Raw genomic sequence first — 19,740 nt, forward strand, 5'->3', positions numbered from 1 at the left:
GGGATCTCCAGAACTCCAGTGTGACGCTAGGATGACAGCCTTGTCATTGGCATAGATGGAAACTAGTCCAGAGTACCCCAGGCCAGAAGGCCCCAGGAAAGGCTTCCACAGGAAGAGGAAACTGAAAAAAATTAATATGTTTGAACATTTGCATGAAAGTTTAGAAAACTGGCAATGAATATAGCACTGAATTAGTGATAAGTATATAGAGTACTAAATAAATGGGTAAAACAATTATTAGTTCAAAGGAAAAAACAAAAAGTTGTACAGGAAAGGTTTCTTACCAGAGTTTATCACATAACCCAGCTGTGAATGAGGTTTCCATAGTTACAGTTATGTAAACACTGACCACGGACCTAACTGGAATTGCAATGGGACTGTGTGGGAAGACAGGAGGAGGGAGAGTACACAAATGTGATGGAGGCAAAGGGAGTACAGACGGCTAAATCTGCATATTCTAGAGTGGGAAGTCAACAAATATGGCTAAAACTGGGGGGGGGAGTCATGACATGCTAATTAAGGCAAACGCATAATTTTGAGACATGGAGGTAAATATCAAAATAATCATTTTTGAGAGATGAAAGTCCAATGTTTTAATGGGAGGAAGACTTGTTTCTGCACCAAAATTTGAAGAACTATTTTAAAGTATGAATTTTGGGAAAAGATTGTAAAATACCACACAAATAAGAATGCTCAAACATTTAAAGAAACAGTTTTAAACCTTTAAAATGTGATGCAACTTTTTCATTAAAATTCATCCCCTTTCTTGAACGATGTGAAAATAATCCAAGGGGGGAAAAACACAAAAAATAAATAGAATCCATTGTTCATTCATCAGATGATAATTTTAGGAACGTGCAGAAGTTTAAGAAGCAATGGCAACAATTATTCCATGGTTAATTTAGCTTTGTTATAAATGTACCAAGTTTTAAAGTTGTTGTACTTTTTGACCCAGCAATAACATTACTAGGAATTTATCTAAAGAAAATAATACTCAGAAATATACATAAAGATTTATTAGGAAAGATGATAAGCATATAATCCTAACATTATAATAATTTAAAAATAAATAACACTTAGAATAACTTAGAAATAACAAATATTTCCAATAAGAAATAATTTGTTAAATTTGCCATGATATATTCATATGTAGAATATGCCTATGATGAAATTTACACGACCATTAATAAATATATTTTCAAAGTAGATTTAGTTACATGGAAAAATAAACAGGGCATAAAGTTAGGGAAAAAAAGGAGACAAATTGTATGTGTAGTTCAACCTAATTATGTAAATAAAATATGTACAAGTATTTAAAATTATGTGGACTTTAAATAATCTATTATGGAATATATCAACATGTCAGTGTGCAGCATGGGGTAGAATAACTGTTTTTTAAAATACTTGCTTCCCTGCCTTTTATTATATCTCAAATTTTCAGCAATAGGCAGGTATTTTAACATTATTTTTTAAAAATCTCTATTACTTATTCCTATTTTTCTTTATCACAGATAAACATTTAAAAGTATTTAATGCATATCTTCTGTCTATGCCCTTGCAAAGGTATTATTTTGTGTGCCTATCTGTATTTTCATTTATTTCAATGTTGATTTTATTCATTCAGCACTTTGCTGTTATACGCACATTGAATATATTTTTTCTAACTGCAGACTTGTCCTTCACAATGGGCACCTACCACATTTTAACTACTGGCTGTCCCACGAACAGACATCCAGATTGCCTCCAACAACCCTATCACCAGCAAAATAACCCTGCAAAGACTATACTTACTAATGTCCTCTTATGGACTGACAGAGTTACTTTAAGGAGCATACGGATATTTCATCTCGGTATTTCAGTATTGCCCTCCATAATAGTAGTACCAATCTACATTCTTAGATGGGTTCTACAAATCTCCACCTGTCAATAATTAGCATTATCCAGCTTCCTCATGTGTGTCAATCTAGAACAAAGTAACATCTCACTGTTGCTGTAATTTGCAATTCTTTGATTACTGAATCAGTTTAAGCATCTCTTTATATCCATATTAAGTTTTGAGACATTCTTTTTTTGTACAGTGGTTCTCCATAGCCTTTGCCATTTCTCTGGTGGGATTGCTATCTTACGTCTTGATATATACCAATTAACAATTCCTTGAGAGTTTTAAATATTACTTCAATTATTTTGTCTACCAGTTTTTTGTGATTTTGCAAAACTTGAAAGTTTCAGAATTATTCTTCAGTAATGGCAAATTTTACTCATAATAGTAAACGTTGTAAACATTTACTGAACACTTAGAATGTGCCAGATACTGAGCTAAGTACCTTACATACCATTCCATTGTTATTATGTTTATTTTATACATGGGAAACTAACTAGATCAACATTTTGGGTAAGCAGTAGAGTCAGTATTTACACCTGGGCTCCTGGGTACAGAGGTAGAAAGCATCTGACCCCATGGGGTCTGAATGAACTATGGAAAGGACTCTCGCCTATGGAAAGGTATTATCTTCTCTCCATCACCCCGGCCACCAAGCTCTGTAATTCTCACAATTCAATATTCATTTCTGCAAGGGAAATCATTATATATGAACAATTCTCTTAACCAAAAACATTAACTCTTAGATAAAATATATGAAAGGGCTAACACATTAGCTGCATTGACGTATGATATTAAACGTCATGTTACCGACATTACACAAGGGTTGTATGAGAGGGAGGCTCGGGAGATTTAAGGCCAGCGAACAAAATGGGTTCCTCTACCTAATCTCTTCCTCCCCTGCCCCTACAAGTCCACAGGTTGTCTGTTTTCTGAATCCTTGACTACTTGGGAGAACTGGGTCAACAAATTGAAAAATGAGTATGTGTTTGATCTTTTATCTCACTTAATGAGGTTAATACCATTTTCATAAAGATAAGGAGATACAGGCATTCCTTAAAATCTGATTTATCTTAGGCAATAATGCAGAAGATAGAATTCAAGATAAACTGGAAAAAATACCCTCTAATTGCAGAAAGAAGATAGTGTTTGATGATTCATTTGCTTTTATGTTGGAATCATTGTTCTCTTGGTACATCAGGCAATTGATTATCCTTTATGAGTATATGCAAAAATGAAAGGAAAAAAGAAGAGGGCAAAAAACTGGGGTAGTGTGAGTTAAAATCTAGGTTGTGTCTGATGACTGCTGTGAAAGAGGCGAGAAACAAATTGCTCACCATGTAAAAACTTCATAGAGCGCTCATGGACACACAGATTGGTCTATGAAGAAGCTAGAGAGAAAGACACTCAGACTGCTTTACATAATTTCCTATAACTCTCAGGAAAAAATCATGTTCGAAATGTAAATTATCCATTAATATTTATCCATATCCTTTAGAGAGATTATCACCATCCTGAGAATATACGTGTCAAAATCAGCAAAAATAAGCATAGGCAGGTTCTACAGTAAAATTTCTTCAAATACTGCTTTTGTTCTTTCCTCACTCTCCCTGCCACTCCAATGATATGTATGATGGACTTCTATCTTCCGGCTCTTACAGTCTTTTCTCTGTCATCCACCCCATATTCTCTGGGCTTAAGTCTTAATATTTTATATCACCCTCCTTCCGGTTCTTTAACTGACTGTGCAAGTGTATCAAATCTACTGGTAAGCCCATGTATCGTAATCTTAATTTCAGGTACTGTATTTTTAAGTTCTAGAATCTATTTGATTCTTTTATATAAATTCCAAATATCGCTAAAATAGTTCATAGTCCCACCTCATGCCTTTGTAAAGTCTAAATCTGATAAATGGGTTATATAAATACCCTGAGACTGTTTCTATTGTGTGGTTTTCTCTCAGTTTCAGTTATTTCATTAGGTCTCTTGATATGCTTGGTATTTTTTGATTGCCTACTGAAAGTTGCACATGAAATATTTCAGAGATAATCTGAGGCTCTGAACTACTTTATCTTTCTCAAGAGAGAAATAAACAATAAAAGTAGGATAAGATTTCTTTAATTCAGTCTAGAACTGATATGATTCAGAGTTGGATTTAAGTATTTGTAAGGACTGGACTATTTCCAGTTGCCTTTATTCTTAAGGTAGAGCCCATTCAAGAGTCCAGCTGAAAACTTGGAGAGTTAACCAGGTCCACTCCACTCTGATTGCCCTGAATTCTCATTTTTGTCTCCACAGCCCCATTAAGCTGTTGAAAGCCCTGCTCAGCTTCTCAGCTGGAGTTTTCTCTTCAACTTCTCCACATCCCTGTGTTATTATTTTTTAATCAGAAAATGCCTTGAGGGGAAAGGAGACAATGTTCAAGGATTTCATTCTCTGGAATTTTGGTAATTCAAATTATGTCAGTTTTTATAATTCTTTAATGCCTCCCAGTATTATTTTTGTTTTAATTTCACACAACTTTTCTAGTTGTTTGTATTGAAAGTTTGTCTAGTGCAAGTTATTCCATCAAAGCTGAAAATGAGTACCTTCAATATCTATTAAAATTAAAAACACAGATACCCTCTTACCCAGCATTTCCATTCTAGCATCTTATCCTATAGAGAAACTCATTCACGCCCCAGAACAGGTATAATAATGTTCATCTAGCATTTTTTGTAATAACAAAAGACATAAGAAATAGCAGTACAGAATGAAGTCCATGAATAAAAAGGTTCAATATATTATTCATGTAATACAACACAATAATGTTGTGGAGACAAATGACCTGAATTTTTATGTGTTAAAATGGAAGAAGTAAAATAATGTGTATATTATATTCCAATTTAGGTGAAATTGGATAAAACATATATATATATATTTACATATGCAAAAAATGTTTTTCTAGAGTTGCATAGGATACAAGAGTGGTTGATCTGGGAAAGAGCAGAAAAACTGGGGGCTTGGATTCAATAGAAGAGTTTTCATTATTTTATAGTGTTTTGAGTTCATTTTTTACATATTATATGCCTGAGATTTAAAATATACATTATTTAAGAGAAAAATAAAATATAACTCGCAAAGTGCTATATAATAGCATAGAAGAAAATGGCAGCTCAAAGGAGGCTTACTTAAGCAAGAAAACATCACAGTATTAACCTCTTAAGTTTAGACTTTAAGGACAGATTGGATTTAGTCAAGTGAAGGAGAGACAAAGCGGAGAAGGGAAGAGAAACATGGAAGCATGAGGGGAGACCCAACTCCTCGGAAACCATCAACAGTTCTAAACTGATGAAAGAGGAGTGATGTACGAGACTGGCTATTTTACAAGCTTCATTTTCCCCAAGGACAGACTGTGCCATGTTAAGAAGTTTACATTTTATTTTGAGGCAATGGGGAATGATTCAAAAGTTTGCAAGGAAAGTGTAATATGATCAGATTTGCAATTCACATACATTATGATAGCAGTACTGTGGACAATGGAATGAGAAGGCGTAAGGAAGGGAGGAGATAGACACAGACCCTAATGCAGTGACAATAGGGATTAAAAGGGACAGATGATAAGACATTCAGAAGAGAATTAAAAGAACCTGGGGACTTATTCATGAATAATGGGTATATGAAGTCACTTATTACAATTCACTTTTTTCAGCTTGGACAACTGAGTGAATGGGACCCTTCACCGCCAGTAAAGGAATGCTCAGTTCTGCAGTTGAGTGCTGGAAGACATCTAAGAAAGGCAGGTGTCTAGAGGCAGCTGAGCACACATGTGTGGAGCATACGAAGATGAGGAAGAACAGACTTAACTGTCATAAAAACAAAATTGGTAGTTGAAGTCATGGGGGTATTTAACATCACCACAGGAGGCGGAGGGATGGAGCCACAGCACATGAGGGGTGGAACGTATATGATAAGTCCCAGAAGTAAGCTAAGAAAATACTCAGAAAGGTTTCAGGAGTAGGTAGTACTGTAGAAGCCAATGTGTTATTGGTATCGAGGAACCAGAAGATGATGTATTGATCACTGTTTTGGAATTGCCGAGTACCTGTTTAAAGATGTGAACATAAATAGAATGCTGGCCAGAGAACAAACTGCGGTAAGAAGAGTCCAATCATAGGGGTATGGGAGGCAACCTTGTCCATTAGATAGACTTAAATAAATGACACCAAATTTTCTAGAAATCAAAGGTAATTTGTCATAATTATATAAGCATTTCATTTTTATTTTAATCTTTACTATTTGTCTGGCACATATTAGGTGCTTAATAATGCATAATGAAAGAAGGAATGCATTAACATTTGGGGGATTTCTAAGCATTTGGTATATACTGATAAACCACAAAATAATCAAGTACAAATAACTCAAAGGAAATGTAAAAGCCATAAATTTAGTGAAGAGTGTAACTGCTGACAATTGACACCATAGCCATGGTATTATGCTGATGAATTAAAAGTATGGGAGGGAAAATGATAACATTAAAGGAGATCAATTCTTTCATAAAAGTAAGGTGATTTTCTTTCCTCCATCATGATTGTGGAACAAAAAAACTCCAATAATTACACCATTCTAGTTCATGAAACACTGCCATACTATTTATAACATTTGCCCCCAAACTCCAGGAAAATACGGGGTAGGCAAAAGTAGATTTATAGTTGTACTACAAATGATACAATAATTAATAAATACTAATGCAAAAGTAAACGCTGTATTTCACATACTCACAACTATAACACTACTTTTACCCACACTTGTATACTACAGTTAAGAGAAAACAGTGGAAATAACTAAATTTTTCTTTAATGTTTGAACACATTTAGGGTTTGACAATGATAAGACCTAAGCAATTGTTACTTAAAAACCTTGAGATAATATCTTTACCACTCCACAAATTAATTTTCTAATAGCTGAAAGAGGTTAAACTAGATGTTCTCTAAATGAAGTTTCTCCTCACATTTCTGAGTACAGCATAAAATGGCCACGTTAATGAACTTTCTGACAGGACAATTTCCTCAGATACACCTTACTTTTTAAATCATGCCTACAAGCTGGCAATAATTTGTGTAATTAATTTTAGACATTGTCATACCCACTAGAAGTTTAAGTTTTCATAAAAATATGTCACAAATGTATCTAAGTTTTTCTGAAATAAAACTGATTTCAAAATTATCATAACATGACACTTTTTCCCCACCGTTTAGATGCCTATACTTTGAGAAACAGGTAGTATAAATTCCTACCTCTAAGAGATAAGGCTCCATTTCAGCCAGAGATCTTCCAAGATGCTTATCTGGATTTAAACCTGCCAAGAGAGTTTAAAATTTTAAAATAAATATCTGATTAAAAGTTAAAGACATATCCCCCTCCCCTCACCTAGGTAACCAGTACGTATTTTAAATTTCTTTGATCGTAAAATAAAATGTACTTTGCTATTATTTACTTTTCTATTATTCTTGGGTAACTGTTATTCTGCTCCTGAAAAATATTTCCTTCCAATTCATTTCAGTTGCATTGTGTCAACTATGAGATGCATTGTTCAACTCGTTTTTCCATTTTTGAGGAATTGTAATTAGGGTAGAAAAAAAACAAGTATCATTTCAAAGATGTAACTGCTAACTTTGTCCAGTTACTCTATCCCCACCAACCACTTAAAATTTTTTTTTATTTGATTTTAGAGAGAGAGAGAAATGGGGTAGTGGGAGAAGGGGGAGCTTCGATTTGTTGTTTCACTTATTTATGCATTCATTGGTTGACTCTGAGAGGGGATCAAACCAGCAAACTTGGCATATTGGGATGGTGTTCTAACCAACTGAGCTACCCAGCCAGAGCCACACCAACCACTTTTCATTTCAATGTTTAAAATGAGTCAGTAAATGAAATATTTTGAAACAAACATCCATGCTACCACCCAGGTTTAACAAGTATTAACATCTTGCCACATTTCCTCCACAACCATTTCTTTAAAAAAATAAACAACATAATCACGATAGAATTTCACAGTATGTCTATCCCTAATCAATCTGTTTCAATGGATAACCACTCTTCTGACGTTGGTGACTGACTTCCCAACTATGCTTCTATGATTTTATTATAAATGTATGTGTGTACCTGAAACAATATTTGGTATTGTTCATGCAGATTGTATTTTGTTATGAATAATTTTTAATTTATTTTTTTAATTCACAATGTTAATGAAATTTACTTATATTGATCACTATGCTTCTGATCCATCCAATTTTATTTTTGTATTATATGCCATCATACAGATATATCAGCATTTACTTACCCGCTCTCCAAAGGGTACTGGCTTCTTTTTTTTTTAAATCATTTTTTCAGTGACAGTTGACCTACATTATTACATCAGTTTCAGGTGTATAGCTTGTTTCTAATTTCTATTTTGCCACTAGTACTTTCTATGCTGCAATGAACTGCTTTTATGTGAAATTACTATGATACATGAGAAAATACACACACACAAAACACACACATATATACAATATATAAAATTTTAAGTTTATTAGATATTGTCAAATTGCTCTCCAAAGCACTCTTACCAATTTGTACTTCCGCTATCATAGAAATATAATTCTAATTTAACATACCAGTGTTGTCAAACGTTTTTACTTTTGTAATCTGAGAGACACATATATGTGTGTGGACAGACACATATACATATATATTGTATTATATAGATCTATAGGTACTGCTTTGGATACTGGTTTTACATTCATTTTCTGATTACTGGTAAAAGTAAGCACTTGTTTATATTTTATTTCCCATTCATTCAGGTTTTCACTTCTGTGACTTGCTTATTAAAATCATTTAGAGCTTCCAGCCAAGATGGAGGCGTAGGGAGACATACTGTGCCTCCTTGCACAACCAAAAGAAGGACAACAACAATTTAAAAACAAAAAACAACCAGAACTGACAGAAAATCAAACTGTATGGAAGTCTGACAACCAAGGAAATAAAGAAGAAACATTCATCCAGACCAGTAGGAGGGGTGGAGACGGGCTGCAGGGGCAAGAGGACTCGCAGCAAGGTGGGGGCTGGCGGACCCAGCCAGGTGGCGGATTGTGGAACAGGGCAGGCAGGCTGCAGCTAGCAGACCCCACAAGGTGGTGGCTGGCAGACCCCCCCGGCCCCACATTCGCACATAGATAAACCTGATAAACCTGGAGGAACTGCGGGGGAGCGAAGCAGACCACACAACCCAGGGCTCCAGCGCGGGGAAATAAAGCCTCAAACCTCTGATTGAAAACACCCATGGGGGTTGAGGCACCAGTGGGAGAAACTCCCAGCCTCACAGGAGAGGTAGCTGGAGAGACCCACAGGGGCCTAGAGTGTGCACAAGCCCACCCACTCGGGAATCAGCACTAGAGGGGCCCAGTTTGATTGTGGGTAGCAGGGGAAGTGAATGAAATCTGGCATAGAGTGGACCAAGTGCCATTGCTCCCTCTTGGCCCCCCTCCCACTTACAGCATCACAGCACAGCAACCAGCGATTCCCCCCGCCCCCCGCAAACACCTAAGGCTCCGCCCCTTTAAGTAACGGGCGCCCCAAGACCAAAAAAAAAAAAAAAAGGCCCAAATGAAAGAACACTTCAAAGCTCTAGAAATGATTAAACTAAGCAGCAAACAGATAGCCAACCTATCAGATGCACAGTTCAAAACACTGGTAATCAGGAAGCTCACAGACTTGGTTGAATTTGGTTGCAAATTAGATGAAAAAATGAAGGCTATGCTAAGAGAAACAAAGGAAAATATACAGGGAACCAATAATGATGGGAAGGAAACTGGGACCCAAATCAACGGTGTGGACCAGAAAGAAGAAAGAAACATCCAACCAGAAAAGAATGAAGAAACAAGAATTCGGAAAAATGAGGAGAGGCTTAGGAACCTCCAGAACATCTTGAAACATTCCAACATCTGAATTATAGGGGTGCCAGGAGGAGAAGAGGAAGAACAAAAAATTGAAAACTTATTTGAACAAATAATGGAGAACTTCCCTCATCTGGCAAAGGAAATAGACTTCCAGGAAGTCCAAGAAGCTCAGAGAGTCCCAAAGAAGCTGGACCCAAGGAGGAACACACCAAGGCACATCATAATTACATTTCCCAAGATTAAAGAGAAGGAGAGAATCTTAGAAGCAGCAAGAGAAAAGGACACAGTTACCTACAAAGGAGTGCCCATAAGACTGTCAGCTGATTTCTCAAAAGAGACCTTACAGGCAAGAAGGGGCTGGCAAGAAGTATTCCAAGTCATGCAAGGCAAGGACCTACATCCAAGATTGCTCTATCCAGCAAAGCTTTCATTTAGAATGGAAGGGCAGATAAAGTGCTTCTCAGATAAGGTCAAGTTAAAGGAGTTCATCATCACCCAGCCCTTATTATATGAAATGGTAAAGGGATTTATCTAAGAAAAAAGATAAAAGATATGAACAGTAAAATGACAGCAAACTCACAGTCATTAACAACCACACCTAAAGCAAAAACAAAAGCAAACTAAGCAAACAACTAGAACAGGAACAGAACCACAGAAATGGAGATCACATGGAGGGTTATCAACAGGGGAGTGGGAGGGGGAGAGAGGGGGGAAAGGTACAGAGAATAAGTAGCATAAATGGTAGGTAGAAAATAGACAGGGGGAGGGTAAGAATAGTATAGGAAATGTAGAAGCCAAAGAACATATATGTATGACCCATGGACATGAACTATAGGGGGGGAATGTGGGAGGGAGGGGGAGGGCAGGATGGAGTGGAGTGAAGGGGGGAAATGGGACAACTGTAATAGCAAAATCAATAAATATATTTAAAAAAATAAAAAAATAAAATCATTTCCCCATGTTTATTGTTTTATCTTTTATTTGATAATTTCTAGTTCTTGATATATTCTGAATGCTAATCCTTCATCATTATATGCATTAGAAATATGTTCCTAGTCCATGGCTTCTCATCACACATTTTTTTAAATTGGGGAAGGTATTTAGATAAACATAAGATTTTTAGTCTATAGTAGTCAGAAGTATTGTTATTTTAAGTGTTTCCTTTGTATTGTAATAAACCTTTCCCTGCCCAAGGTCATAATGTTAGTCCCTTACATTTTATTTTCAGTTATAAGTTTTGCTATTCACATTTAAATTTTAATCCTTGTGGAATTTACTTTCAGCTATCCTATATGGAGTATTACAATTGTATCTCACATTTGTGGATAAGAACTACTGTTCATGGAATCCTTTCCCTACTGAGGTACTAATGTACAGGCCAACTGTACCACACAAAGTTTCCATACATGTCAGTCTATGTCATGTCACCTACAATTATTGCTTCAGCATCACCTGTGCAACATATTGTACAAGTGTCTGTTTTAATCCATACTAGAGATGGTCAGTCAGTAACAGACTTTAATAAAAACCCATAATTCCAGAGGCTACAACTTGTAGTTATCTTTATCTTAGCAAGAGAGTTTGCTAATGAACCTAATGGCTGTTAGAAATTATTTTCCTTGTCAAATTTATTGGGGTGGCCAAAAAGTTCCTCTGGTTTTTTTCCATACAATGGCTCTAGTAGGGCTCAGTTGTTTTTAACTTCATTAAAAAAAATTTTGTTAGATTTTATTGTGACAGCTGTCATATCAGTGCGCATTAAAAAAACCCCATCAAAATTGGTGAAGTTTTGCATAGCCAGTTTAATAGTGAAGATGGAAGAAAATATACGTTTCAGTAATTATGATTTATTATTTCAAGAATGACAAAAATGCAACTGAAACACAAAAAAAGATTTGTGCAGTGTATGGATACAGTGCTGTGACTGATTAAACGTGTCAAAAGTGGTTTGTGAAGTTTCATGCTGGAGATTTCTTGCTGGATGATGCTCCAAGGCTAGGTAGACCAGTTGAAGTTGATAGCTATCAAATCAAGACATTAATAGATAAAGATCAATATTTTACCACACGGGAGGGAGCTGACATACTCAATATCTAAATCAACAAAGTATTGGTGAAAATGAAAACTGTGTCTTATTTTACAGAGAAAACTATATGGACTTTTTGACCAACCCATATTTATTTTAAAAACCAAGTATATAGTACTTACTATGTGCAAGGCACCGTTGTAAGTGCTTTACAAATATTAACTAATTGAATTCTCAAAAGAATCCAATAAGGAGGTACTACTATGGTCCTCATTGAACATAGCGAAAACTGAGGCACAGAGAAGTTCGGTGATTCTTCAAGTCACCCACTACCAAGAGGTAAAATCTGGATTCAAACCCAGGCCATCTGTCTAGGGGGCCATGTTTTTCTTAAACTACCATACTGTGCTATTTCTCTATGCTGGGCTAAGGAGGTTTCCATCCATACCTCATTTGTTCAGATTTGTTTACTGTTTTTATGATCATACTTCTTAAATATGTGTATTAGAGCATGAACAAACACCAAATTTTATAAGTACTTTGTCCATATCTGCTAGATGTGTTCCCCAACATCTTTACCAATACTAGATCTCATTATAATAAATTTAAAACTTTTGCCGTTCTGATAAAGAAATTTTATTTATTTATTGGTATTTGTATTTCTTTGATTTTGTATGATTGAAGTTTTAACATGTTTTTCATATATTTATGGTCAGATTTAGAAACATTTTTTTACTGTAAAGTGGTTGTTCATATTCTTTGACTGTCTTCCTAATAGGCTACTCATCCTTTTTTACTACTATTGAAATACTTGAAAACCAAAGCCATTAGTCCTGTGCTTCTCAACTGGGTTTGCCATTTATTTTATGAAATTTGCTTACCATAGAATCCTTTACTGGTTATTGGTCTTTTACTCCTCACAGATCTTGTCAGATATTTGGCGATTTGGGGATTCTCATCAAAGTGCCAGCTATTTGTTGTTGTTTTCAATGTTTTCTCCCTTTTCACTTTCAAAAATGTTATTCTTACTTTTATCATTTCCTTTACTCTTCTTTGTGTTTATTCAATAGCTTCTTTATTTCTAGGTTCTTGATTTAAACACTTGGGTCATTTATTTTTTTTAAATAGAGGAATTTAAGTCCTAAATTAGCTGCAGCCCAGAAGATTCGCAAGTGGCACTTCTCCATATTTCGTGAGTTATTTAGGATTGCTCGTGTCAAAACACGTTTGTTTATTTTCACTATTTTTTGTTTTCTAATTTGATTGTGTTGCGGTCAAGAATGTAATCTTTATTGTAACAATTCAAAAAGTTCGGTCAAGTTCCTCTGTGATTTACATGGTCGAATTTTATGAATGTTCTATTTGTGCTTGAAAAGTGTGTTCTTTATCTGTTGAAAGCAAAATTCTGTACTCAAACACATAAAACCAAACGTTAATTCTGCTGGTCAAATCTTCTATGACCTTATTGGTATTTGGTTCCCATAAACCATCCGTTTCTAATAAAGGGTGGTAAAATCTTCCATTATGATTTTGGTTTTAAAAATTTCTTATAATTCTGTCAGTTTTGCTTTATATATTTGACAGCTATGTTGTTATGTGTATACAAATTCCTAATTTCTCATAGTTCTTCATGAGATTATTCCTTTTACTAAGAAGTAGTGACCTTTCATCTCCATATGTGACTTTTATCTTATATTCTATTTGTCAATATTACAACCCCAACTTTTTGTTAATATTTTCCCATCATTTATTCTTAAATTTTCTGTATGTGTTTTTAGATGTCTCTTGTAAACTATACATCATTGAATCTTTAAAAAAATTATCCTGTACAACTCTAAAGATTTGAGATTAATTATTTTACACTTTTCACATTTTATATTATATGTCTAGACCTGTTTCTATGATCTTACTGTGGATTTCCTGTTATACTAAGTTTTATGTATATTTTTCCTTTGCTATTTTTTGCCTCATGTTGGATTGAAAATAATTTCTCTGTTTGCTCTGCTGATTAGAAGACTAGACTGTATTTCTACTCATTCAGTAATCATTTTTTATTTTATTTGAATTTTATTTTTTATTCTCACCAGAGGACATGATCATTGACTTTTAGAGAGAAGGGAAGAGAGGGAGAGAAACATCAATCAGTGGTCTCTCATCCATGACCAATGGGGACTGAGCCTGCAACCTAGGCATGTGCCCTAACTGGGAATTGAACCTGTGACCTTTTGGTTTAGGGATGATGCTCCAACCAACAGAGCCACACCAACCAGAGCATCACTTGTAATTTTTAACATACATTCAAAACCACAGTATTTTAGTCTAAATGTATTATCTAAAATTTTATAAATCTTGGAATATAAATCTAAGAATTTATGTTAGTATGCCTTTGACCAGGAGAAATTATGTTCTAATTAGATATTAAATAAGCTCCACAATTTAAGTTATTATTTTGTTAAATTTTAGTCCCATCATTTTGTGCAAGAAAAATTAAGCTTATGAACATATTTTACAATGTCTATGCTCACCATTCTCATTCATTTCTCCTGGAATTCAATCTATTCCTAGTCTGAAGTCCGTTCTTTATTTTTCACTGAAGATCTGTGAATGGTTAAGCTCTCCTAGTTTTGTCATGTCTGAGAATGTCCTGTTTCATACTCACCATTATATAGTAGGTTAGTTGTAAAATATTACTTCTTCGGGCATTAGTTGTTCCTAACGAGATGTATGGTGCCAGTCTAATAGTAGTTCCCATATAAGGAATCTTTGTTTTCTCTATGCTAGACTACACAATTTTCAATTTACCTGTAACATTCTATAATTTTAATACAATTTAAGTGTATGTTTATTGTGATGTATACTGCACAGCACCTAATATGCTCTTTCAATTAGAAAACAACTATCGTTCTTCAAGGGTGGAATATTTTCAACTCTTATATTTGTAAATATTGTTTTTCTGCTTTTACTTCAATTTTTTTCTGTAAGATCTAATATACAAATATTGCAATTTCCAAATATCCTCCATATTTTCAAACTGCTCTTTCATTTTTATTTTTCTCTCTTTCTGTCACCTTCTGGGTGAAGTACTTTTTTCTGCCTAATTCATTCTTTCTGATTTGGCTCTCACAGATTTTATTCTGCCCACTGAGGTTTTTAAATGACTGTGTTTCATTTCCATAATTTCTATTTAGTTACTTTTCACATCACACTACTGCTGTTTCATATCGGGCGATTTCCTCTTCTAATTGATTGCTTTTTCTTTAATGGGTGTTATGCTCTTCTTTATCTTTTCGAGGTTCTCCCACACATGGAGCACTTTCAGTCTGTTTCCCCACAGGACTGTGAACTCCCAGCACGGCCCTTCCAGTTCCTTGATTCTCATATACACACTGGTCACACAATACACAAATGTCACACTCAGCATTCAGACACTGGGTTACACATCATTAAAATCATTTTAAAAGCCTTTCATGATTGAATCTAAGATTTTTGTTTTGCATTCTCTATAAGGATCATGGATTAAATAAATGTCCATGTCAAAAGCATGGAAGGGAATGTAAGAGCATACACTTTATAGAGATGGGAACTGAAAGATCAAACTGATGATCTCCTCATTTTTCTTGTAGTCTTTTAATTCATCATAGAATCATCAAATCCTGGTTCAGAACCATTAAAGTGCAGAAATAACTGTTACATCTCATTTCAGAGATGGCTGTATCCATGTTAGATGAACTACTTTGGCTTGCCCTTAGATGAGTCAGTGAAATATGTAAACAAGAGCCACACTGGGCACAGTTTTCCACATGAATCCGTGATCATCATGTAAGCCCACCTTTGTAAACATTGGGGCCTCGTGATTACTCCCCATATGACACGCATTTCCGATTGTTTCTGTAAAGTGCAGGGAGGGAAAAAGCAGGTTTACGGTTGTGTATACAAAACACAAAGTATACTCTTGTATTATTATTTCCTGATTATTGTATTATTTTCCATATGAACCAACTGTAAACCTACTTTTGCCCCACTCTGTATTTTCTTGTATGAGATGCAAAAATCCCTAGCAATTCAAGCTATTGTTCTTGAAAAGTCAATGGCTTGAAGCCATTCTGATCTCTGAGATCTCTTCTTAATCAGTCAAAACTATTACATGTGGGATGCTATCAGTCAGGGATGTGGTAGAAAGATTATTCAACCTACCCCAGAATATATTCAGACATGAAACTTTTCTCAAGACAGTATTTATTGCTTAGAACACTGATGATTCCATAAATATTAAACTACATGCAAATAAAAACTCTTTGTAGTTTATTTTTATGAATATAATGAATGACTGAATATGTATTTTTCTTACACCTCACGTATTTTTTTTCACAAGTTTCCGCATTTGGAAATAGCATTGTATGCACGGTATATGCAGTATTTACTTTCTCTAAATGGAACAAGATAATTATTAGAATAATTATAAAACAAAGGTCTGGAGAAACAGATCACTTTAACATAAAAAAACTGTTGGCTTATCTGTAACTATGAAGTTCAAAGATGTTCATCTTTCATGTCATGCATTTTGGTTTACGTATTTTCTAACCATTTGATATGCACGGAGAATTCAGACATCCAAGATTCTTCATAAATGAGAATGAAATTTCAGGGTCAGATTAGCATCAAAAAATATATTTATCATTGGATTATTTTTTAATTTTATGCTTATGGTTTAGACAAAAACATTTAAAATAATGAAATCAATGTTTGCGTTAAAATTTAACACACAGCTTAGACAACATAAATATCTTCTCAGTTTAATTTCCTGGTATTACCAACAAGAACCCACTTATATTTCTAAGCACAACTACAAAAATGATGCTAATATACCAACATATTTGTTCTCAAATATATCTGTTAAATGGAATAATTTTAAAGTATCAAAATATGTAATACCTCAGTAATTTTAAAATTCATCTTACACATTCATCCAACTTTTAAAAATATGTTTATTGATTTTAGAGAGGAAGGGAGAAAGAGAGAAACATCGATGTGAGAGAGAAGCATTGATTGGTTGCCTCCCATACATGCCCCGAGTGAGGATTGAACAAGTAACCTAGGTATATGCTCTGATTGGGAATTGAACCCCCAACCTTTTGGTGTACTAGACGACACTCTGACACTACAACCACTGGGCAACCAGCCATGGCCATTCATTCCATTTTTAGGTATCAGTGTTTTCACTGGAGATGCAGCTGCCCAATGGGCATAATCTTCTCTTTCTTTAAATTAACCCCTATATCCAGACCCAATACAACTTCAGTATAATTTGAAAATCTCCTAGTTTTTGTAACAGCATCATTCCCATTTTATTTTATATAAAACTGTATTTATGTTAAAACCCTCTGAGGGATTCTGAAGTTTATGAAAAAGCCACAATGGTCCATGGGCTTTTTCAATGCAATTCAACTTTATCTAAGAACTTCAATTTATTCTTGTGGTTGAAAAAGATGGTTCATTTTTTAGATTCATTCAATTTAGGTGCCCCTTTTCTAGAAGCCTGGGTCATGAATGGACATTAACTGTGCTTCTCCAAAACCTAGTAGTCTGTTCAATTTCCCTCCTGAATCAGTCAGCTGTGGAATGTGAGCCTCAATGATTCTATCTCTCTTATGAAAACCTTTATAATCATTGAGATAATTACATTTATTAAGATTGATATAAATATCAATATCAAGAAATATCAGTATTAATAAAGATGATTACGATCCAGAGAACCCAGGATGATGTCATAGTTGGAGTACATTTTAACTCAAGTATATAAGTTACTTCAAGTTAATAGCAAAATTTTCTCCAAAGTGCAGAAAAAATTTACTGGAAATCCTGACATCTAACCATTTAATTATATCTTACAGATATTCCTTGATGGGAGCAGGGTGGGTGAATAAACCCACAACAAGACCTAGGCACTGAATAACTCCATGCAGAATTAAGAAATTAATTGGAAGGAAGAACCATAATTTGCAGAGCTGACATCTATTTTACTTTACTTGCATGTATCAATGGGAAGGAAGCAATTACAGTTCAATTAAAATATTCAATTTTATTACTTTACAGACTGACCTTCAAGTTAATACCTGTTTTATTTAATTGCATCATCTATGAATAAATGTTAGCCCTATGATGTTATGCCCCATTATTTTCAATGCATTTTTCAACTTCTCAACTGAATTATATCAGTCAATTTATTATCTACTGTCATGGAGGCAAGTGGAGGTTTATTTCTTCAGGACAGCCCAATATATGATATAAGAGAAAGATCACAAAATGTTTGATAATGCTATTTTTAACAGAGTCAAGTAAAATGAATTGTGTCCCCATTTCAGCTTTTGTAGCTTAGACTTTTACTATAAAATCAGTAGGTGATATTAGAAAAGGTATAATCACTCTGAGAAGTAATTTCCAGTCTGCCTATAATTCATGATAAATTCAATGCAGACAGGAATGGAACATCCCATGTATCTTCAAAAGTTAACACATACACACACACTTAATAATCTCTTCTCATTTCTACCTGGCTCACTGGCCACAAGAGCCAGATAACTTCATTTAAAAAGCTCTCATGGTTTTGTTGGTAAATATAAGGGTTTTTTTTTTGGTTCCCAGACTCTAGTCAAGCACACTACTATTCTATAATTGAGGATTTAAGAAATAAAATGACTAAATTTGTGTTTAAAAGAACAGATAAGAAAGATTATATAATTTCTAAAGTAAAAATGAGGCCACGTGTTTTGAAGAAGACTATTTGGGGAAATTTTTAATTTAAATTTCCAGATTGTTTTATTTCTACAATTAAGTCACTAAATGCTTACGTATCTTAGAGGTTATGCTAGGTTATCCCATCTGAACATGTAACTGGTTTCTGAAATCTATGAACTGTTACTTCATTTAGTGTAAGTAACAAAGGAGACTGAGGTCCTTTATGGATTCACTTTTAAGATCCATGGCATCCACGAGATGCATGACCAATAAATCACATGAAGCATAATTGTGCAGTTAATGACAATCAATACTTTCTGGTGGTAACCCAAATAGTCCTCTTTTTTTAACCTTTAAAAATACTATAGAGTTTTAGCATGTAAAAATAAATAAAAAGTTAAAAACTTTTAACATTTCTCCAAATGTGTTGTAAATTACCTATTATCTTAAACTGAAGTGGGAGATCAAGGTTTTAATATCAAATTCCAATTATATGTGATATAATCCTTTCTTAAGATTTAAATACAAATGCTGCCAGTCCCACATGACCCTTCTCTGAGTAGAGTGCCTTTTGCTCAGTCTGCAAAGGTGAGTAACAGATTATAACAGAGGAAATAGCTACTGACACTATTCATTTTATTGCTAATGTATCTTTTCCTTTACTACATAAGGCAGGCTGTTAAAAAAGTAAGTTACACGTATAACTATTTGGTACTGATATGGATATGTTCTTTGAATTTTTGAATAGATTAAGATTCTGTATATTCCCAAGCTAATTATGTATCTATGTGTGTATAACATATACTGCCTTTCAAGAAATATGCACTATATTATAATTCTAGAGCCTTTCTACCTTCATATCAATTAAATAACTCTAATTCCCTCTATTCTTTAAAGTCAAAAATACACAAAATGCCATATTTAGAAATAAAGATCTTATTTTAACACATATTATTATAAAAGTTAGCCCTCTGGAGTAACAGTCATGGCTGTTTCAGACAGAAACGCTAAAACAACTTCCCAGTAACATAACAATTAAACTGAAAACTCCTCTGGAAAGGTGAAGTCCTTGAGTCTTTTTCTATTTGTCTATTTAGCAGTAAGACTATTTAATAACTGACTGTCCAAACAAATGTTTCTGTTTAGTGCCTTACTAACAATATAACTTCATCTTTTCCATG

General features: G+C 34.4%; 1 protein-coding gene across 2 annotated transcripts in view; it reads right to left on the reverse strand.

The window, feature by feature from the left end:
• The window catches only part of DPH6 (diphthamine biosynthesis 6), a 174,161-nt gene that overhangs the window by 25,349 nt on the left and 129,072 nt on the right, over positions 1 to 19,740 (reverse strand). For both annotated transcript variants that reach the window (XM_024568491.3, XM_045201279.2), the window contains exon 6: positions 7,156 to 7,217. In XM_024568491.3, coding sequence (XP_024424259.2) covers positions 7,156 to 7,217 — 62 coding nt within the window. The remainder of the gene's footprint in view (positions 1 to 7,155; positions 7,218 to 19,740) is intronic.

The sequence above is a fragment of the Desmodus rotundus genome, chromosome 7 (genome assembly GCF_022682495.2).
Source record: "Desmodus rotundus isolate HL8 chromosome 7, HLdesRot8A.1, whole genome shotgun sequence".
NCBI lineage: Eukaryota > Metazoa > Chordata > Mammalia > Chiroptera > Phyllostomidae > Desmodus > Desmodus rotundus.